The sequence below is a fragment of the Vitis riparia genome, chromosome 9 (genome assembly GCF_004353265.1).
Source record: "Vitis riparia cultivar Riparia Gloire de Montpellier isolate 1030 chromosome 9, EGFV_Vit.rip_1.0, whole genome shotgun sequence".
NCBI lineage: Eukaryota > Viridiplantae > Streptophyta > Magnoliopsida > Vitales > Vitaceae > Vitis > Vitis riparia.
This window is the reverse complement of record NC_048439.1, coordinates 13,791,173-13,810,277: the sequence shown is the minus strand read 5'-3', so window position 1 is coordinate 13,810,277 and position 19,105 is coordinate 13,791,173. Positions and strand designations below refer to the sequence as shown.

The following is a 19,105-nucleotide window of genomic DNA, read 5'->3' as shown; positions in this document are numbered from 1 at the left end:
AGCTTTTTGTCTTTTGGCCTTTGATGGCGGGTGTATAGGTTTTGTATACTTAGAGTCGCTATTTTAGCGTCTCTCCCCCCTTTTTTTTTAATGAAATTCATTTACTTATCAAAAAAAAAAAAGATTCCAAAGACTTCCTAAGGTGCCTATAAATAGGTGAGACCTTCATTTGGCTAAGGCACCAAGCAAGTGAGCTTCCAAAAGCCATGTAAACATCCTTTGAGAGTAATAAAGATTTCATTTTTTAAGTGCTGCCTATGTGTACCTTCTAGCTTTCGAGTCGTGTGCATCTTAGCCTAGCAAGTTAAGCATCAGGGGTAAGACTGACTTAGCAAGTTCAAGAGTCTTGGCTTGTCTAAGTGCCACACATAAGCTTAGGAAGAACCTAAGTCCATGACACTTAGAATCTTTATTGAATAATGAAGGAAAAAGCCATTTGAGATAAATAAAACTTGGATGACCTAGACGATAGTGCCATAGCATGATAACACTATTGTTATTTGAACTGGAAACTGAAAGAGAACGTTTCTAACAGCCTGCCTTTTGAGGTTGTTCTTCAGGATAATCACTGACCTTGAGAATATAGAGTCTCGAACACACCTCAGCACTGCCAATCATCTTCCCCAAATCCAAATCCTGAAATTCACAATTGTTTGGGAAGAATTTAGTAACACAATTCTTTTCATGTGTGAGTTTACCAACTGACAATAGATTGCAATCTAAATTTGGGACAAGAAGAACTGAATTGAGAGTTAGGTTCTTTGAAATAACAACAGAACCTGTACCAGCAACTTTTGAGAGAGATCGATCAGCTATTCAAACAGTAAAGTTATCATAACAGGGGTTATATTTATGAAAACTTGAAGCATCTCCTGTCATATGCTCTGAAGTTCCTGAGTTCACAATCCATGTGCTTGGATTCTTTCTTCTCAAATTTAAAGCGTTAAGAAAATTACCTTTTTGGGCTAAGGTTCCAGACCCAATGAGAGAATTGGAGGTAGTCACACCCTGTTATGATTGATTGATCATTTATTGTAGAAGTTCCAATTGTTCCTTGTTGAAGGGACTCAATTCAGAGGGTGCTGAATTATCTTCATCTGAGACAAGATTCCCTCTACTCTCTCTATCATTCTGACGATGAGATGGCTTCCAATCTGCTGGTTTGCCATGTATTTTCCAGCAAGTCTCCTTGGTGTGCCCTGGTTTTCTGCAGTGATCGCACCACGGTCTTCCTTGCCTCCTTTGTCAATTGTCAGTAAGCTGAAATTGTTTAAATTTAGTTGATTTACCAAACATTATCTAAATTTAGTTATCCAATAAATAAACTTCTATTGAAATTGTATTTTAATGAGATCCTATTGTTGATGGAAGGTTCTTAATTAAAGAGGGGGTAGTCACATGGATGGTGAGATGTCTGAGTTTGAGGGGTGGATAGAGCCACCTCAGGAGTAGGAAGGCTGTTTTGAAAGTCTAATAATCATTCCAAGGAGAATCTTGTAATAACGAACATGAGGCTTTCTTTGTGTAGTGATTTATTGATTATCCTTTGAGAATGGAGAATGGAGAATGGATTCTCTTTTGTAGGGACTCTTAGTGACCATCATCATCAGTGAGACATTAAATGCGCTAGTGTTGATACATTTCCCCTGAATGTTGGTAGTTCATCCTTTCCTCTCAGAACAACTAAGATGGCTTTGATACACATACAATCTATTCTTGCAAACCAAGAGCCTCAAAAAGTCCTAAGTACTTGATGTTAAGGTTGAGCCCCCTTGTGAATCAAGTTTGGTGTTAGTCTATGATCAAGAATCTCTACTGCTCATTTTCTTTTTCTTTTTCTACCATATTTGATCTCTTTTCTCATCAGTTCCGTGATTGGCCGTCGGAAGTGGTTGGGGATTTTCTCACAAGGATCAAAGAATATACAGTGATGAGGTATTGGATAGTCTGGTTTGGAACGACTCAAGGGAAGGAAAAATTTTCAGTCAAATCTTTCTATACTTTTTCTAAAACCAGAGGAAGAAGGTGATTTTCCTATGAAAGTGGCTTGGAATCTTGGGTTCCTACAAAAATGGGGTTCTTTGGATGGGAGGTGGTATGAGGGAAGGTATGGGCAAGTTATTGCTTTCTCTGCAAAATGGAAGAAGAAATACTCAGTCACCTCCTTCTTCATTGTGTTAAAACAAGGGACTTGTGGCACCTACTATTTTCGCTTTTAGGGTGGAATGTGTATTGTCATCTTCAGTAAAAGAGACTCTGCTGAGCTGGAAAGGGAGGTTTGTGGAGAAAAAGTGGAGGTAGGTGTAGAGGGCTGATCCATTGTGTGCTTATTTGTGACCATACAGAGATAGAGTCTTTTGAAAATCTGGAACAGTAATGAGGCTATTTAAATGTTTTTGCACTTCTTCTACTGTATGCTAAGAGGTCCATGCATGTGAATTCCATGTCTTTTCTAGATCTATTTGACTGATTAGTATTGAAATATGGGGAGGGAAAATTTTGGTTTCTTTCTCCTTTTTTTCTTTTTCCATTTGGCACACTTGTATACATCCAGAGCATTTAGGTGTGCCTTTTTTTTCATTGATGTTTTCCATATAATTTTTGTTTGCCTATGAAAAGGGATATCTTTTCTCATTTTGTCTGGAGAATACTATATAATAAAATATTAATAGTATGTATGTCAGCTTCAGCACAGTTATGTACATTACTTAATCGCAGGAGTATAAATCTAAATTGGGTTCCAGATGGTCATGAAAATTCTTCCAATGATCCTTTCAATTCTAAGCAGACAATTAACTTATTCCGATTAAAAGGATATAGGCCTTAAAACTTGGCTGTCCAGCACATACACATCTTAGACAGTTTTCACCAAAGCTTTTTTTTTTTTCTCAGATCAAATAATGATGGCTCAACTTTTAACTTGAGACGGTAACTTAAAACCATCTAGAAGCCATAAAAGACAAGTTATCTATGTAGAACAATATAACGGTGGATACTTAATTGGAAAAATTGTTAAGAGCATCTAAACCTTAATCTTAACCATTTTAGGGATTTTCATGCTTCAAGCTGGCTTCCATTCCATAGATTAGTTAGGCAAAGAACACTTCATGAGAGAGTCAAAACTGAAAGGCCATTTTTGGTTCTTATTATCAGGATTTAACATGTGGTTATTGGTCATTTAGCTATGGGCAAAATGAGGTGTCTGTGGTACTACACTATGTTCCTTGTTGCTAAGAATTGCTTGTTGTTCTGCTAAAGTTGTAGAATATCCGTAGTGAAATTCTCCACTGATATTTGTGTGTGTTTATGAACTTAGAAATTTTTAAGGGTCTACACTTTCAAATGTAAGCATTAATGGTAGTACTATTTACTTTTATTTTTTATGTAGATGAATTTCTTCCTTTTTCTTTTCATCTTCATTAGTATTGACAATTTGTTTTTCCTTTACCTTTTTGTTTTTATTTAAAATTTTAGGTATAAATGTTTACATTGGATGAAAGGATATAGTCAAATGGTTTGTGAGATTGCAAACCATGTTAATTATTTAGATTTAAAATTTAGTGACAGTTTAATGTTCAGGAAAATGGTCCTTGTATTGATAATGCCCCAGTACATGGCAATATTGATTATCTTAACAGTTAGACAATCCTCCAAAAATATTGGAAGTGACAGAAAACACCAAAATGAAAATGGTTCATGTAAAGCCCAACAAAAGTATGGTTAGGCCAATTAACTTCCCAGTTTGATAAACTTGGGTAAAAAGGAGACACTAAATGAATATACTAAACAATGAATATACTAAAACTGAACTAGGTGTCCTGCTGATGGTTGATGTCAGGGAAAAAACTTCTAAAACTCTAATGACATGATTCTCTTTCTGTCGCAAAGAAATCCAACTACTGAATTAGTGCTGGACCTCTTGATCATTGGAAAAATAAATGTAAAGCATCAATACAACTTGTTAAGGCATTGTCACTGTTTGTCTTTGTTCACAATAGTGAAACAGGACAAGAAATTCACTCATATATTCTGTAAGTTATTTTAGGTTACATTCTAGCTGAGATATATATATATATATATATTCAAGAGTCCTATATTAGGAAGTTAACTATACAGAAATAATTACTATAAAACAGCTTATAAAGTAGGCACTAATACTGCAGTCCTAACTTATCCTAATATAGAATTAGTTAAGCTCTAGAATACATTATTAATACTCTCCCCTCAAGCTGGAGCATAAATGTCCATCATTTGAAGCTTGTCACTCAATCTAGTGAAGTCATCCTTCTTAAGGGCCTTGATGAACATATCAGCAACCTGGTCCTTTGAAGGTGTAAATGGAGTACAAATCTTTTTACTGGTGACAACATTTCATACAAAGTGACAATCAACTTCAATATGCTTTGTCCGTTCATGGAAAACAGGATTACTCGCAATATGAATTGTTGCTTGATTATCACAATGCATAGGAAAAGGATCTGTATATGTGATACTGAAATCTTCAAGAAGTGCCTTTAACCATATCAGTTCACATGTGGTATGAGCCATGGCGCGATATTTGGCTTCAGCACTAAACCTAGACACAACTGTCTGCATCTTGCTCTTCCAAGTTACTAGATTACCTCCTACAAAAGTACAATAACTTTATGTGGATTATCTATCCCCTTTGTCACTAGCATAATTGGCATATGAAAAACCTACTAAATTCTTATGTTTGTTCTTTTTGAACCATAGCCCTTTTCCTGGAGATTTTTTAATATATCTCAAAATATTGCAAGCAGCCTCCTGGTGACACTTCTTAGGTTTTTCCATAAACTGGCTAATTAGTCCCATGACATGCACAATATCTGGTCTGGTCACTGTTAGATAAATAAGCTTCCCAACAAGCCGTCTGTACTGTGCACTGTCCTCAAAGTCATCATCCTCCTTCCACATGCCTAGGTTAGGTTCCATTGGAACATCTGCTGGTTTTGCCCCTAATAGGCCTGTTTCTTGTAGAAGATCAGTCGCATACTTTCTTTGAGATAGCACTAGACCCTGTTTACCATGAGCAACCTCGATACCAAGAAAAAACCTCAAATTACCAAGGTCTTTTGTAACAAATTATTGCCACAAGTATTTCTTGGTTTCTTCAATACCAGTCACATCACTACCTGATAAGAGTATGTCATCAACATATACAATAAGTACCACAATGCCAGATGAACTATGTCACACAAAGACTGAATGATCAGCCTGACTTCGCCTAAATCCTCTAGCAAAGACTACATGGTTGAATTTGTCAAACCAGGCTCTAGGACTCTGCTTCAAAGCATAAATAGCCTTCTTTAGTTTACACACCAAATGAGGCTCCCCCTGAGCAACAAATCCAGGTGGTTGCTCCATATACACCTCCTCAATCAAATCTCCATAAAGAAATGCATTCTTTATATCTAGTTGATACATGCTAATCTTTATTGACTGTCACAAATATAAGTACACGAACAGAGCTTAGCAAAGCAACAAGAGAGAGTTTTAAAGAAGTCAATACCCTATGTCTGTGTGTACCCTTTAGCAACCAGCCGTGCTTTATACCTCTCAATAGAACCATTGGGATGGTACTCTACAATAAAAACCCATCTACATGCAACTGAACAAACCCCCTCAAGTAACGGTACCAAATCCTAGGTGTCTCTAGTAAGAAGAGCTGACTTCTCATCCATAGCCTTTTTCCAATTATGATTTTGAATAGCCTCTTGGTAATCCTTAAGAATAGATACAAATGACAAAGACAAAGCAAAACAACAAAAAGAAGAACCAAGACGATAAAAGGAAACAACACTAGCAATGGAATTTTGAGTGCAAGAATGTTTGCCTTTTTAGAGAGCAATTGGCAAATCAATAGAATCACTAGCAGAATACATGGGAGTAGGAGATGGCTTGCGAGCACAAGGGGTTTGCAAAGCTTTTTGCCTAGTGTAAACCTGCAAGGGTTTTGAAGGTGGAATAGATGTATACATAGGAGTAGGAAGAGGGACAGACAGTTTGTCAGTAGAAACTTTGAAAAACAATTCAAACTCAAAAAAGGTGACATTTATAGAAACAAATATCTTTTTAGCCATTGGATCATAACATCTATACCCTTTTTGTATGCGAGAATACCCTAAGAAAATACAACAAACAGCTTTAGGAGAAAGCTTATCCATACCGGTCTCAAAAAGATGAACAAAGCACACACCCAAAAAAATGAGGACTAAGAGGAAAAAGTGGAGAGTCAAGAAAAAGACATTTAAAAGGAATGCCACCTTCAAGAGTAGAAGATGGCATCCTATTAATAAGAAATCCTGTAGTAAGTACAACATCATTCCAAAAAGATTTGGGCATAATCATTTGAAGCATAATGGTGTGAGCAACCTCAAGATGTCTGTTTTTACACTCTACCACACCATTCTACTGTGGGGTATAAGCACAGGATGTTTGATGAATAATTCCATTAGAAGAACAAAAATTAGAGAAATCATATTTCATATATTCTAAAGCATTATCAGATCTTAACACACGAATATTAGAAGAAAATTGAGTCTTTATTTCACTATGAAAGGTTTGAAATACATCAAGAACAGATGACCTATCTTTTAACAAGTAAATCCATGTCATCCTAGAATGATCATCCACAAAGGTAATAAAATACCTATAACCTAACACAGTAGAATAACGACAAGGACCCCACACATCTAAATGCACTAAATCAAAAGGATGTAAACTTTGACTTTCTTTAGAAGGAAAAGACACTATGATGTTTTCCTAATTGGCACACATCACAATTTATTTCAGAAACAAACTCACTAAAAGACAACTTTTTTTAACCTAGAAAGGTTAGGATGACCCAACCGACAATGCCAATAATAAAGAGACACAGCTCCAGCAGCAACAGCAACAGACGAAGAATCATGAGAAAGATAGTAGACTCCCCCTGACTCAGAGCCATGTCTAATCACTGTATTTGTTTGGTGATCCTAAAAAATACAATGAGTAGGAAAGAAAGGTATACAGAACAATTCAAAGATTTTGTAATTTGATTAACAGAAAGAATATTAAATGACAATTTTGGGACATGTAAGACTTAGTTGAGCTCAAGAGAGGAGGTATGAACAGTACCAAAACCAGACACATTAGAAACAGAACCATCAGCAACAATAATTGGTGAAAAAGACTGGCAAGGTGTAAAGTTGTTGAATTGACACTAGTTGCCAATCATATGATTTGATGCACTTGAATTTATTAACCAAGAATTACCAAAGAAGGCAGCAAGTGCCCTAGTACCTGATTAGAGGGCATAGGAGGCAATAGAACTTGGTTGAGAGTGAAGCAACCTATCATACTCCTCTGTAGAGATCTGAATAACATCCTCAGGAACAACCAAAGAAGAAGTAGATCCATTAGAAGCAAGTGTAACAGCTGCTGCTTTAGGGACATTGGACAACTTAGCACCTTTGGTAGCCCAATCAGGCTTACCATGCTTATCCAAACATCAATCCATGGTGTACCCTCATTTACGACAAAACTTTTTTTTTTTGATACGTAAACACAAATATATTAGCAAAGGCAAACGCCGCAAGGTACACAGGGAGTATACGAGGCGACGACGGCCTCACAACAAAAGACCAAAAAACAAACAAAAAACCCACCAACCCTCAACTGGAGGCTAGCCACTCCAGGAAACCTATAAGGGAGCGGGACTCCGCACCATTATACAACTTAGCCCACCCCCACAAATTACAAACAAAAGAATATTTAATTTTCTGTATAGCAAGCTCCCCCCCCCTAAATGCTAGTCTATTCCTTTCTTTCCACACAGTCCAAAAAATAAATAACGGTATGGATCTCCAAATTCTCTTCCTCTTTTTGCCCACAAAAGAGCCCTTCCAGCTGATAATCACCTCCTTAACAGTTTCTGGAAAAACCCACTGGGCTCCAAACAGGCTAAGAACCATCCCCCACAACACTCCAGCCACTGTACACTGAATAAGAAGATGATTTACATTTTCCTCCTCACTACCACAAAGGTAACACCTGTTAGGCATCTGCCATCCTCTCTTTTGAAGCCTATCAATAGTAAGAACCCTTCCCCAAGTCGCTTCCCAAGCAAAAAACGCTAACTTGGAAGGAACATTCTCCACCCAAACTTCTTTTTTGGGAAACATAGGGATGCTATGGCTGGTCACCAGCCCATACGCATCCTTGACTTCATACTTCCCATTTTTTCCCCCCTTCCATACAGCCAAGTCTTCCTCCAAGGATATTCTTTGACTCCTTAAGATTTGTAGCAATTCGTCAACCCGGGTCAGCTCCCAATCATTGAACCTTCTAATAAACCTAAGGTTCCAGCCTCCTTGGCCAGCAGTCTGGTCCCATAACTCCCCCACAGTGGCACTTTTTTGTGCAGCCACATTAAAGAGATTAGGGAATCTCCTGGCCAGCCCCACATCCCCACACCAAGTGTCATTCCAAAAACTGATTTTGGTGCCTTTTCCAACCTTAAAAGCCATATTGTTCCAACACCAATCTGCTTCTTTCATAATATCCTTCCAAAGCCCAACACCAAAAGCCCCATTTGCTTTTTTAGTTCTCCACCCAAATTCCTCTTGTCCATACTTAGCCACAAGAACACGTTTCCACATTTCCTCCTTAGCATGAGCAAACCTCCAAACCCATTTTCCAAGGAGGGCTTTGTTCAAGAATACTAGTTTCCTCAAGCCAAGCCCCCCCTTCTCCTTGCTCACACACACCCTCTCCCAACTGACAAGGTGAGCTTTCCTCTCCAAACTTCCCCCTCCCCACAAGAAGTCTCTTTGCAAATTTTCTAGTCTTCTCGCCACTGTCTTAGGCATACGGAATAGGGACAGCTGGTATAGTGGCATGCTAGCCAATGTACTCTTTATAAGGGTGATTCTACCACCCTTAGAGAGATATTGCCGCTTCCACAAGGCTAGTTTCCACCTCATCCGTTCCTCCACCCCATCCCACACGTAGCTAGCTTTATTTGGCGCACCCAGGGGCAGCCCCAGATAGGTTGAAGGCAGCTGCCCAACCTTGCATCCCAATTCCACAGCCATCTCCCGGATCTCCTCCACCTCCCCCACCGGAATAATCTCACTTTTAGCCAAGTTAATCCTCAGCCCCGAAGCAGCTTCAAACCAGCATAAGGTCCAACTCAAACAGGTCATATCTTCTTTCTTAGCCTCGCAAAATACTATGGCATCATCCGCAAAGAGGAGGTGAGAGATGCTAACAGCCTGCCCCCTACCCCTCTGGATTCTACATCCAGTGATGCAGCCCCCTTCCACAGCCCTTCGAATCAGGACACTCAGCACCTCCATCCCCATGATAAACAAATATGGAGATAGGGGGTCGCCTTGCCGGAGTCCCTTAGAGCTAGGGAAGAAACCAGCTGGCTCCCCGTTTACTAAAACCGAGAACTTGGCAGTCGATATGCAGCTCCATATCCACTCCCTCCACTTGGCCCCAAAACCCATTTTCTCCATTACCCTCATCAAAATCATTTACGACAAAACTCACATAATCGATCACAACTTTTGCCCTTTCTAGTGTCACGCACATGGCCATGTGCAACCATGTCAGAATGCTCAAGATCCACACTAGGGGAGAACAAGGTTAGAGAAGCAAATTGTAGGCAAGAGAAAGCAGACTGAAGCGTAGGCATGGTACCATCCCCAAGCAATTGACTCCTAAGAGTGTTATACTACTCATTTAGATTCATTAAGAAACCACATACAAATAGGTTTTCCCATTGACGCTTCTAAGTCTCTAAATCTATAGAAAGAGGCAGAAGCTCGCGAAATTCATTGATAAGCCCTCTATAGGCAGCAAAGAATTCTGGAAGGGACCTCTCACCTTGTTTATGATCAACAAGTTGAAACAAAGAGAATGAACGAGAATTATTACCATCATTAGAAAACATCTCTTTGATAGCATCCCACATCTCTTTAGCAGTTGATGTCAGACCAACAGAGGCAGCAATCTCAGGTTCCAAGGAATTCAACATCCATGTGTTGACTATACAGTCAGACTGACGCCATGCTGCATACTTGGAATCCTTAGGATCTGACATTTTATCAACAAGATGATGGTCATGACCTTGGGAACCCAAGAAAGTACGAAAAGCTTGGGACCAAAGAGCATAATTTCTTCCATTAAACTTCACTGTTGTACCAACAGAAACACGCAAATCTGAAGTAGACATGTTATCCATCATCTTGAATCACAAACACAATTACCACAAGGCACACAACCTCAAACTCAGAGGCACAAAGTCATCAATCACACAAGAGGGGATCGATCTATCCTCACAACAAACAAACTAGGACTGAAAAAGAAAAGAAAGGATCACCAAGACTAAGAGGCGGCTAGGGTTAGAGTTGAACCTCCTCTGATACCATGTTCACAATAGTGAAACAGGACAGAAAATTCACTCCTATATTCTGTAGGTTATTTTAGGTTTCATCCTAGCTGATGTATATATATACAAGAGTCCTATATTAGGAAGTTAACTACACAGAAATAATTATTATAAATCAGCCTATAAAGTAGGCCCTAATACTGCAGTCCTAACTTATCCTAATATAGAATTAGCTAAACTCTAGAATACATTTCTAACAGTCTTTTTTTTTCTTGTACAGAAAGTGAGAAAGTGACATTACACTCCCACTTCTCTACAAAGAGATGCTTGGGTATTCTAGGGGGAAAATAGAAAAAAAAGAAACCTAGGCTTTCATGTTTATATACAGCATTTTACCATATCTAGTAGATGATTTGTCCAGGAGGCTTGTTTCAATTAACTGTCATTCTTCCCTCAAATGTGCTGGAATTTACTATTGCTTGCATCATTTTTGTGAAATGGAGTGCATTTTAGTTTGTCTTCTAACTAAATCCACCTGACTCAATATTTATTTGTTTATTTATTTATTTATAGCTTCAAATGATTTCTATGACAATCTATTTGCCGCAGAATATCAATTTTCATCTCTATTTCCAGGCTTTTGGCATTTTTATGTTGTATAAATAACTCTCATACCTTTAGTTTTGCTTTATAACTGCATCAATTATTTCAGGAATAATAGGCTGATTAGACATTAGGAGCAGCCACAATGCAACATGAATAGGAAGCATCATTTATAGTTTCAGATTACAGTTTAAATTGGCTAGACTAGGGGAATCTCTCTCTGGTTTTTTAAAATTCAAGATCACCTGGCTGACAGTAATGGGATTTAGCTGATTTAGTCTGTAGGACTTTGTAGTCATTTATCAAGGCTTGATGAAAGAAGTCTACATCACTCTTAGTTCAATGGCTTTCTTTAGTCAAACCTCCAAGTTTCCCAAGTTTATCTCATCCTTGAATGCAGTTTGCAAGAAGCCCAGAAGAGGATGAAGATAAAGAAGCCACCTCACATCCTGGTTATTCATCTGAAACGTTTCAAGTATATGGAGCAGCTTGGCCGGCACAAGAAGCTGTCATACCGTGTTGTCTTTCCTCTGGAGCTCAAACTAGCTAACTCCATGGAGGATGTGGACTCCGAGTATACCTTATTTGCTGTTGTTGTTCATGTGGGAAGTGGTCCCAACCATGGGCACTACGTCAGCCTTGTGAAGAGCCACAACCACTGGTTGTTCTTTGATGATGAAAATGTTGAGATGATTGATGAGTCTGCAGTTCAGACTTTCTTCGGATCCGCTCAAGAGTATTCCAGTAATACAGATCATGGATACATACTGTTTTATGAGAGCCTTGCTGCTAATGGCAAGGGCTGAAGTGAGCATTCTTTTCTAATGATGTTTCTTAATAGAAGTGGGTATTTTCAACCTCTACTTGTTTCCTTCTTCATAGCATGTGGGTTTAGTGCCCAAGTCTTGAAAAGTTTCCCATGTACAGTGGATGGTAAAAGTGCACCATACTTGTGTTCGTTTTTGGCAATAAAAGGACGTTAAATGATGACAGAAGGAGAGTCTCATAGATGCTGCATTTTGGGCTCTAAAATGAACATTTAATCTATTACAGAAACAGAATGTGATGGCTCTCATGACAGGACTGGTTTCAGGTATGGTTTGTTTATAATTTTAATCCATAAAGAGACTTCTCATTTATGTCACAGTCTATCTCGTTCGTCAGACGTCGGTAGTCATGGAAACGAATTCATGGCGGCCAACAGCAACCTATTTTATTGAAAAAGGGGCAAGACGGGAGCTGGGGTTTGAACTTTGGCTCCAGCAAGCAAGGTGTTCCTTGTTACCCACCAAACAAATTTGACCTTTGATATAATGATGTACATACCTCATTCTGTCTTTGTGTCTTCTAAACCTAAATCCAAGTATTGAAATGTCCCTACATATCGCCAGCCAGTCTTGACATAAGTCACATGGCATGAATGATTTTTCAGTTTTGTCTAATAGATGAAGAGTTGGATTAAGCCCCACCAGATCAACCATCCCATTCATGGTAGATATGATTCTACCAGCCACCATTTTAAAAAGAGGTTACAGAACTTTGTTTTCTTTCAAAGTTAAAAAAGAAAGGATAGATTTATAATAGATGGCTCATTGCAATTGAATCAAATCTTATGATTGTACAAGACACCATTTTACATAGAGGTTATAGACCTTTGTTTTCTTTCCAAGTTTCAATATGGGATTGTGCTTTTATTTATTCAAATATTATTGTGTTAAATATGCATTTAGAATATAAAGACAAATATTAATTCATAAATAAAATTATTAATATTTTTTAATAAAAATATTTTATGTCAAAATATTCATTGATATTTCTCAATATATCCTTATATATCCATAAAATCAAGTTATCGATATATTCACAAAAATCGATATTTTAATCTTTGTGTAAAACATTAATTCTATAAACCTTAATAAATAAATTATTTTAATTATTTTTTTTAGATTCCAATAATTTAATTGTTCGAAATATAAAACAAAAAAAAAACTCACAATAATCTTTTGAATAAGTTATTTTTATACGGTTTATATATTAATTAAATGTAAAAAAAAACATAAGTTTTTAAATAAAAATAATTGTAAATATATCATCATTTCTTTTATATATAATTTTAGAATTAAATGTTTCTTTAAAATGCAAGATTATTATCCAACATTACAAATTTTATAATCTATATTGTTTTTTTAAAAAAAATATTAACTATGAGTATTATTGTTTATCTTATCATTTCACGAAGTTTCTTTTCTAGTATTTCGGTAAATTTTGATTAATTTTCTACTAAATGAATTTTTTTCTGAATTTTCTCACAAAGTAATTTAATATAATTTACTATTTCTCATGTATAAAAAAGGATATATTGGCTAATGAATTTCAAAAAGAAAAAAACTTTCTTCTTTTTCTCTCACCTTTCTTCTCTTTTTCTTTTAATTTTCTCTATTAAAATTTATTTTACAAAGAGTTATTAATACAAAGGTTTAGTTGAAAATAGGGAGTTTATAACGAGAATTATTGCTTACCTTAATCACTCCATTATACCGATTAATAAAAAGAAGGCATTCTTTAGACATTCTTATTCTCAAGATCTTTCAAGAAGTGGTATTTCATCATATTTTGTTTTTATGATGTTTATAATTTGTCAATTATTATCTTATTAACGGAAATTGTATTACATTATCTTATAGCTAGAAGTTGTGCTGACAATTTTTATTTCTTTTTATTTATGTTCTATAATCAAAAGTTAAGCATAATAACGTTGTCAATTAACAATCTTTTAAAGGCACTATAGCCATAGTTGTCCTCAGAATATTTCATAGCCTAAAGTTATGTAAACATCATCTTTTTACATTTTGTTTTAATATAATTATGAAAATACTTCATATCGATGATATGAAAACAAGACTATTGATATTATTTTTATAATAAGAAATTATGAAATTTAGAGTTTATTTGCTAGTAATTTTAGGAAGCACTTTTAATATTTCTACTTGAAAATTTTTATCATTCAAGTGTTAGAAAGGTTAAAAACACTTCCTAAAATCACTCCCAAATACATTATTAGTGTTTTGAATGTTACAATAATCTACAAAAATTATTAATTTATCAATTTTCTATTATAATATTAACCTTTCCTAATTATTATAATTTTTTTGCATATTTCAAATGATTTTGTAGTAATAAAATATGTTGCATTTGTAGCATAATTAGAATATTTTATTTTATTTACTTCATGAAATAGTATCAAATAATTTGTTTATTTTAACTCCAAAAATTCTCATTTTTTTACAAATTTTTATATAAAGTTTGTTTTAATAATTTGAAATAAGATTAAAATTAAATTGTTCAATATATAGTTTTAAGATAATACAGTTTTAGCTTGTTGTCATTGATATTTCGGGTAAAAAACTACTTATCTTGGGTTCTAAATGTTGAAATTTACTTAAATGCAATGAACTTTAGACAAACTATTAAGAAAGAAAATGATACATCTTAGTAAGCATCATGCCAAAGCTTTAATATTCCTTTGCCATTAAAAGGTGAATATCTCATAGTCAAGACCCATTGTTCTACTGAACACGATATGATTGGATGCACTTAAAATTACAAGATTTTTTAATTTATTAGTGCACAACTCAATAGTATTTAAATTTGGTTCACAATTGAAGCTATGAGGAGAAAGAGTCAATGAAGAATATATGCTTGTAATAACATTTACTACTTTTCATATCTTAAGACCATGTTTGGTATATGAGAATGAGGAATGAAAATGAATATTTTATTTCTATTCTCATTTCTTCTTAAATAGAAATGCATTTGCTAATTTCAATTCTTGTATTTGGATGCATCTAAAAATATAATATTGAAATTATCATTTGTTTTATTTCAACATTAGGTAAGAATGAAAATGGGAAAAAAAAAATAATTGACAATAATATTCGTACACATAATTTAAAATAATTTTTATATATATAAATATCAAATTATATAGTTTAAAATGATTTTTTATTTTCAATAAAAAAAAAAAGCATTTTTTTTTTATTCTAATCCAATCTAAGGTAAACACCTAAGAGAGGGAATGAATTGGGTGTTAGTCATTTTTTTTAAAGATTTGAACAAATTTTAACTTAGATGATTGCAAGTGACAATTCAAGCAAATACTGTAAAAAATTTAGACAACAAAATAAAAGGAGAAAGGAAGAGAAATTGCAAATAATGAAGTATATTTGTTTGGCTTAATCCTAACCTATATTCATTTTCCACTTGCTTTGATTCCACCTTGAGGTTTCACTATATCAACACTTTCAAATTAAGCTTTCAAACTTTACACTTGAATTCTTGGTTTTAAGGGACCTTCAACAATTCCACAAAAGATGTCTCACTTTTGAACAACTACTCAAGTGGCACCACTTTTGAGAATCCTTAAGTGATACCTCACACTTAGATTCTTTCCTCACAAGGATGTAATAAATTTGTACAAATTCCTATTTTGCAATTTGGCTTAAGGAATAAAAATGAAACTATAGGATTGAAGTGCACCAAATGGACATGTGAGTTCATTAATTAAGGTGCACTAAAGGTACTCTCACAATAAATGATTATTAATGTAGGGTTGTTAGAGAGTTAAAAATGAGAGTTAAGGAGTCCTTTTGTAATAAATGAAAGCCTAACTAACAATTTCTCAAAGTCCTAACCAATTGCCTACTTGATCACTTCACTAGTTATTAGTATTAAATACAGTATGGGCGACCATTGGGAAATAAAACTACACATTTGATCAACTCTTGGTTAAAGCATTTAACTATCCATAACTCACTTCTAATTGAAGCCAAATGAAAGACACAAGGGGGCACCACCATGGCACTCCGGTCAACTGGTTGGTTAAGTTGTTCGCTCAATTGCTCCATAGATGGGCCTTCAAATGCCTTCTATTTTGCAAGTCTTGACACTTTACACAATTTTATAAGTTTTAATATTAAGACACTTGATATTACATATATTTAAAAACCATTTTAAGTTGAAGAACACTTAAATTATATGGTTTTCAAATATTTTTACGATGGATACTTTGAAATGATATTTTCTACGAAAAGTACAATTATGTCCATCTAAAATAATATCAAGAGTGTTTAAGATATTTAAATGCATTCATGTCATCCTAATTTAGTGTATCCATAATCTTACATATATATCTTAAATATAAATCTTGAAAGACTTTGAAATGTACTTTGATCTCCTTTAATCTTGATGATATTCTTCTTGATTACTTAAAGAAAATATTCTTTACCTATCACACTTGAGATAAATCTTTAAATTTGAACCTCGTTTTGTTATCATCAAAACATGGAATGTTTTCCCAATCAAAGAAAATATCATAGAGGTGTGACACAAAAGGCTTGGGCACTATCATCATTACTAAATTTTTGTCTAGCACATGATGATAAAAAATGGGGTAACATCTTTAATGTAAGTTGTTGATTCAGCAACATGCGAGGCATGTGACAACCCACACTTATTGATGCCATCCATGTGAGACAATGTCTCCTCTCTAATTCAAAGATTGAGGTGGAGATATTATCTATGAAAGAAAAATTAGAGTGTAACAAGATATAATTTGTCAAAACAACACAAGGAAGTATATTAAAGGAGTTACATATTCATTACCCTTCTAAGGTAAAAAAATTTTAGTACACAAAAGTAGCCTTAGGGTCCACTTACAAACCTAGTACAAACATAACAATGGCTACATTCCTTATGGTCCATCCTCCAAAACTTGCTCATTATCTAGTTCAACTAGATCCTCATCTAAAAAATTCAAAGAACTATAAAGTGAGTGTATAACTTTGTGAACAGAAAGAGAGTTTCATCATGCATTTAGTACTCATTACAAATAATATGTAGTGTAACAACCAAATATTCATAAAACATCATAGACCCAATGTATGATTAATCAACCACATGCATAATTCATAACTATGGTGTCACTCTAACTCTTGACTTATCCCTATATCATGCAAATACTATTATCGTGCCCCTTCCTCCACCAACATAAATCATATATGCACCTGTAAACGACACATATCTCCACACAACATGGTGTCTTATAGACACAATGACCCTACATCTCGCAACACATTTCTCATTAAAATTTTCTCTAGTGTCCATTTATCTCTCAACACAAAAGATTACATGGTAAATTGGCTATGGTGTGCTTCTTCATCTTTATGACATAATGATGGTCGAGGATACGTAACAATCACATTAATAGGAATTATGTAAAATACAATAATAATACTGGTGACTTTCAAATAATAGTACATGCTAGGTAAGTTTCTAAGAAAGACTAGAGAAGTCATAATGGTCTTGCTTTAAACAAAGGTTCCCTAAACCATACTCATCCTTTCTTCATCACCAAACCATCTTAATAATTAATATACATATGTATCAAGGATACAAGGAACACATATTCATTATAAACATAACATTTGACCAACACATTTTCGAAGCATACATCATAACATTTGAAAAATAATGAGTATATATGACATTTTAAGCATGATATATATAATTATAAAACCAAATAAAATCATGCATTATAAACATAACATTTAGTTAACATGCCTTCTGGTTCTTACTTGAATAGTAAATTATTGCAATACCTTCATGTTGTTGTGAAGATACATCATTGAACCCTCACTTGACTGACCTTCGTCAAATCCATAGATTACTCCCCTGTTTTACGGCAACAACATGCTTTTGAACAGCACCACTATGTAAACTGGGGATTTTCTAATTATTGATCCATTTTTTTAGTCTGTACCACTGCCTTCTCTCGTTATTCTCAAAACTGGCGCCAAAATCCGCATCAAAAGTAGTCAAAAGAATCTCAAACAACACCACAAAATGCCATAATCAGAATTTCCCAAAAACTCATTGCCCGCAACCATTCCCCATGACATTTTTCCTTACGGATCCAGAATCTCAGCCCCAGTTGCATCTCCTCATTACTTCTCATTTTTTTCCATAATCCCCAAAATTTTTGAACCAACGCTGTCAACTTTTTCCTTGCTTCTGTAGAACTGATTAGAACTTTTTCTGAAGGTGAAAAAACCCAGGTAATATTTGACTTCTAGATTTTAGGATCACAACAACAGTACCAGAAGGCTTAGAGAAGTCCATGATTTTGAGCGCCACATTATGCTCATCCAAATGCAGAAAAAGCATAGTGTCCTTTTCCCATGATTTTTAATTTTTAATTCCGAAACAGAGAACAAATCTTGAAGACTGGGGAGTGGAGCTTGTTGAGGTACGAGCCAAAAATAGAAGAAAACAACAAAAACGTATAGAAAGAGGAGAAGGATGACCAACAAAAGTTACAATTTCACATTTCAATCTATTAGCTCAGAATAGGGGAGTGATTCAGAGTAAGATTTGAATAAAAACAGGGAGTGATTTCTACCATCCAGTCCGAAGATGGACATGTATGCAATTTATTTTCAGATGGGATTAGTGACATTAACAGAATGAAGAACATACCAAACAAACAAAGATTTAATTTCAACACAGCAATTTGTGGCCCTTTCCGTCCACACCAATCAACAAAATAAAAACCTAGAACCGTCAAAGGATCCTCAAGAATGGAATAAGATAAAGCATAGGTAAATAGTCGCAAAACATACCTGGGTGGTCTTGGCTGCAATCGTTCTTTTCCGCTCCCTCTGTTCTTCTCTCCCAAAAATTCTCAGAATCTCACCCCCCTCTCTTCAGAATTTCTCTTCTCTCATATATATATCACCCGCCAAAGGCCTAAATCTGTTCCTAAGAAGGAAAATTCTCCTATTTCCTTTCTTCTCTTCTTCCTTTTTTTCTTTTTCTTTTTTTTTAAATCTTCCAATTCAAATTCCCCTTCCTTAAACTCCAATGGTAATTTTCCTTGCAAAAACATGAAATTTTTGAAGTTAAATAATTGAATGAATAGATAAGTAAGTAAATAAATTAGGAAACGGTAAAAAATAAAAATAAAAATAAACAAATAAATACAAAAATGGGCCCCACAAGCTATGCAACCACACAAGTCATACAAGTCACGCTAAAGATGTCCGTAGG

At 35.1% G+C, this 19,105-nt stretch overlaps 1 protein-coding gene across 1 annotated transcript in view; it reads left to right on the top strand.

The window, feature by feature from the left end:
• Nucleotides 1-11,997, top strand: part of LOC117922616 (ubiquitin carboxyl-terminal hydrolase 4-like) — a 52,518-nt gene extending 40,521 nt beyond the window's left edge. Inside the window, exon 6 of the mRNA XM_034840782.1 lies at nt 11,403-11,997. Coding sequence (XP_034696673.1) covers nt 11,403-11,808 — 406 coding nt within the window. The 3' untranslated portion in view covers nt 11,809-11,997. The remainder of the gene's footprint in view (nt 1-11,402) is intronic.
• Nucleotides 11,998-19,105: the final 7,108 nt, after the last annotated feature.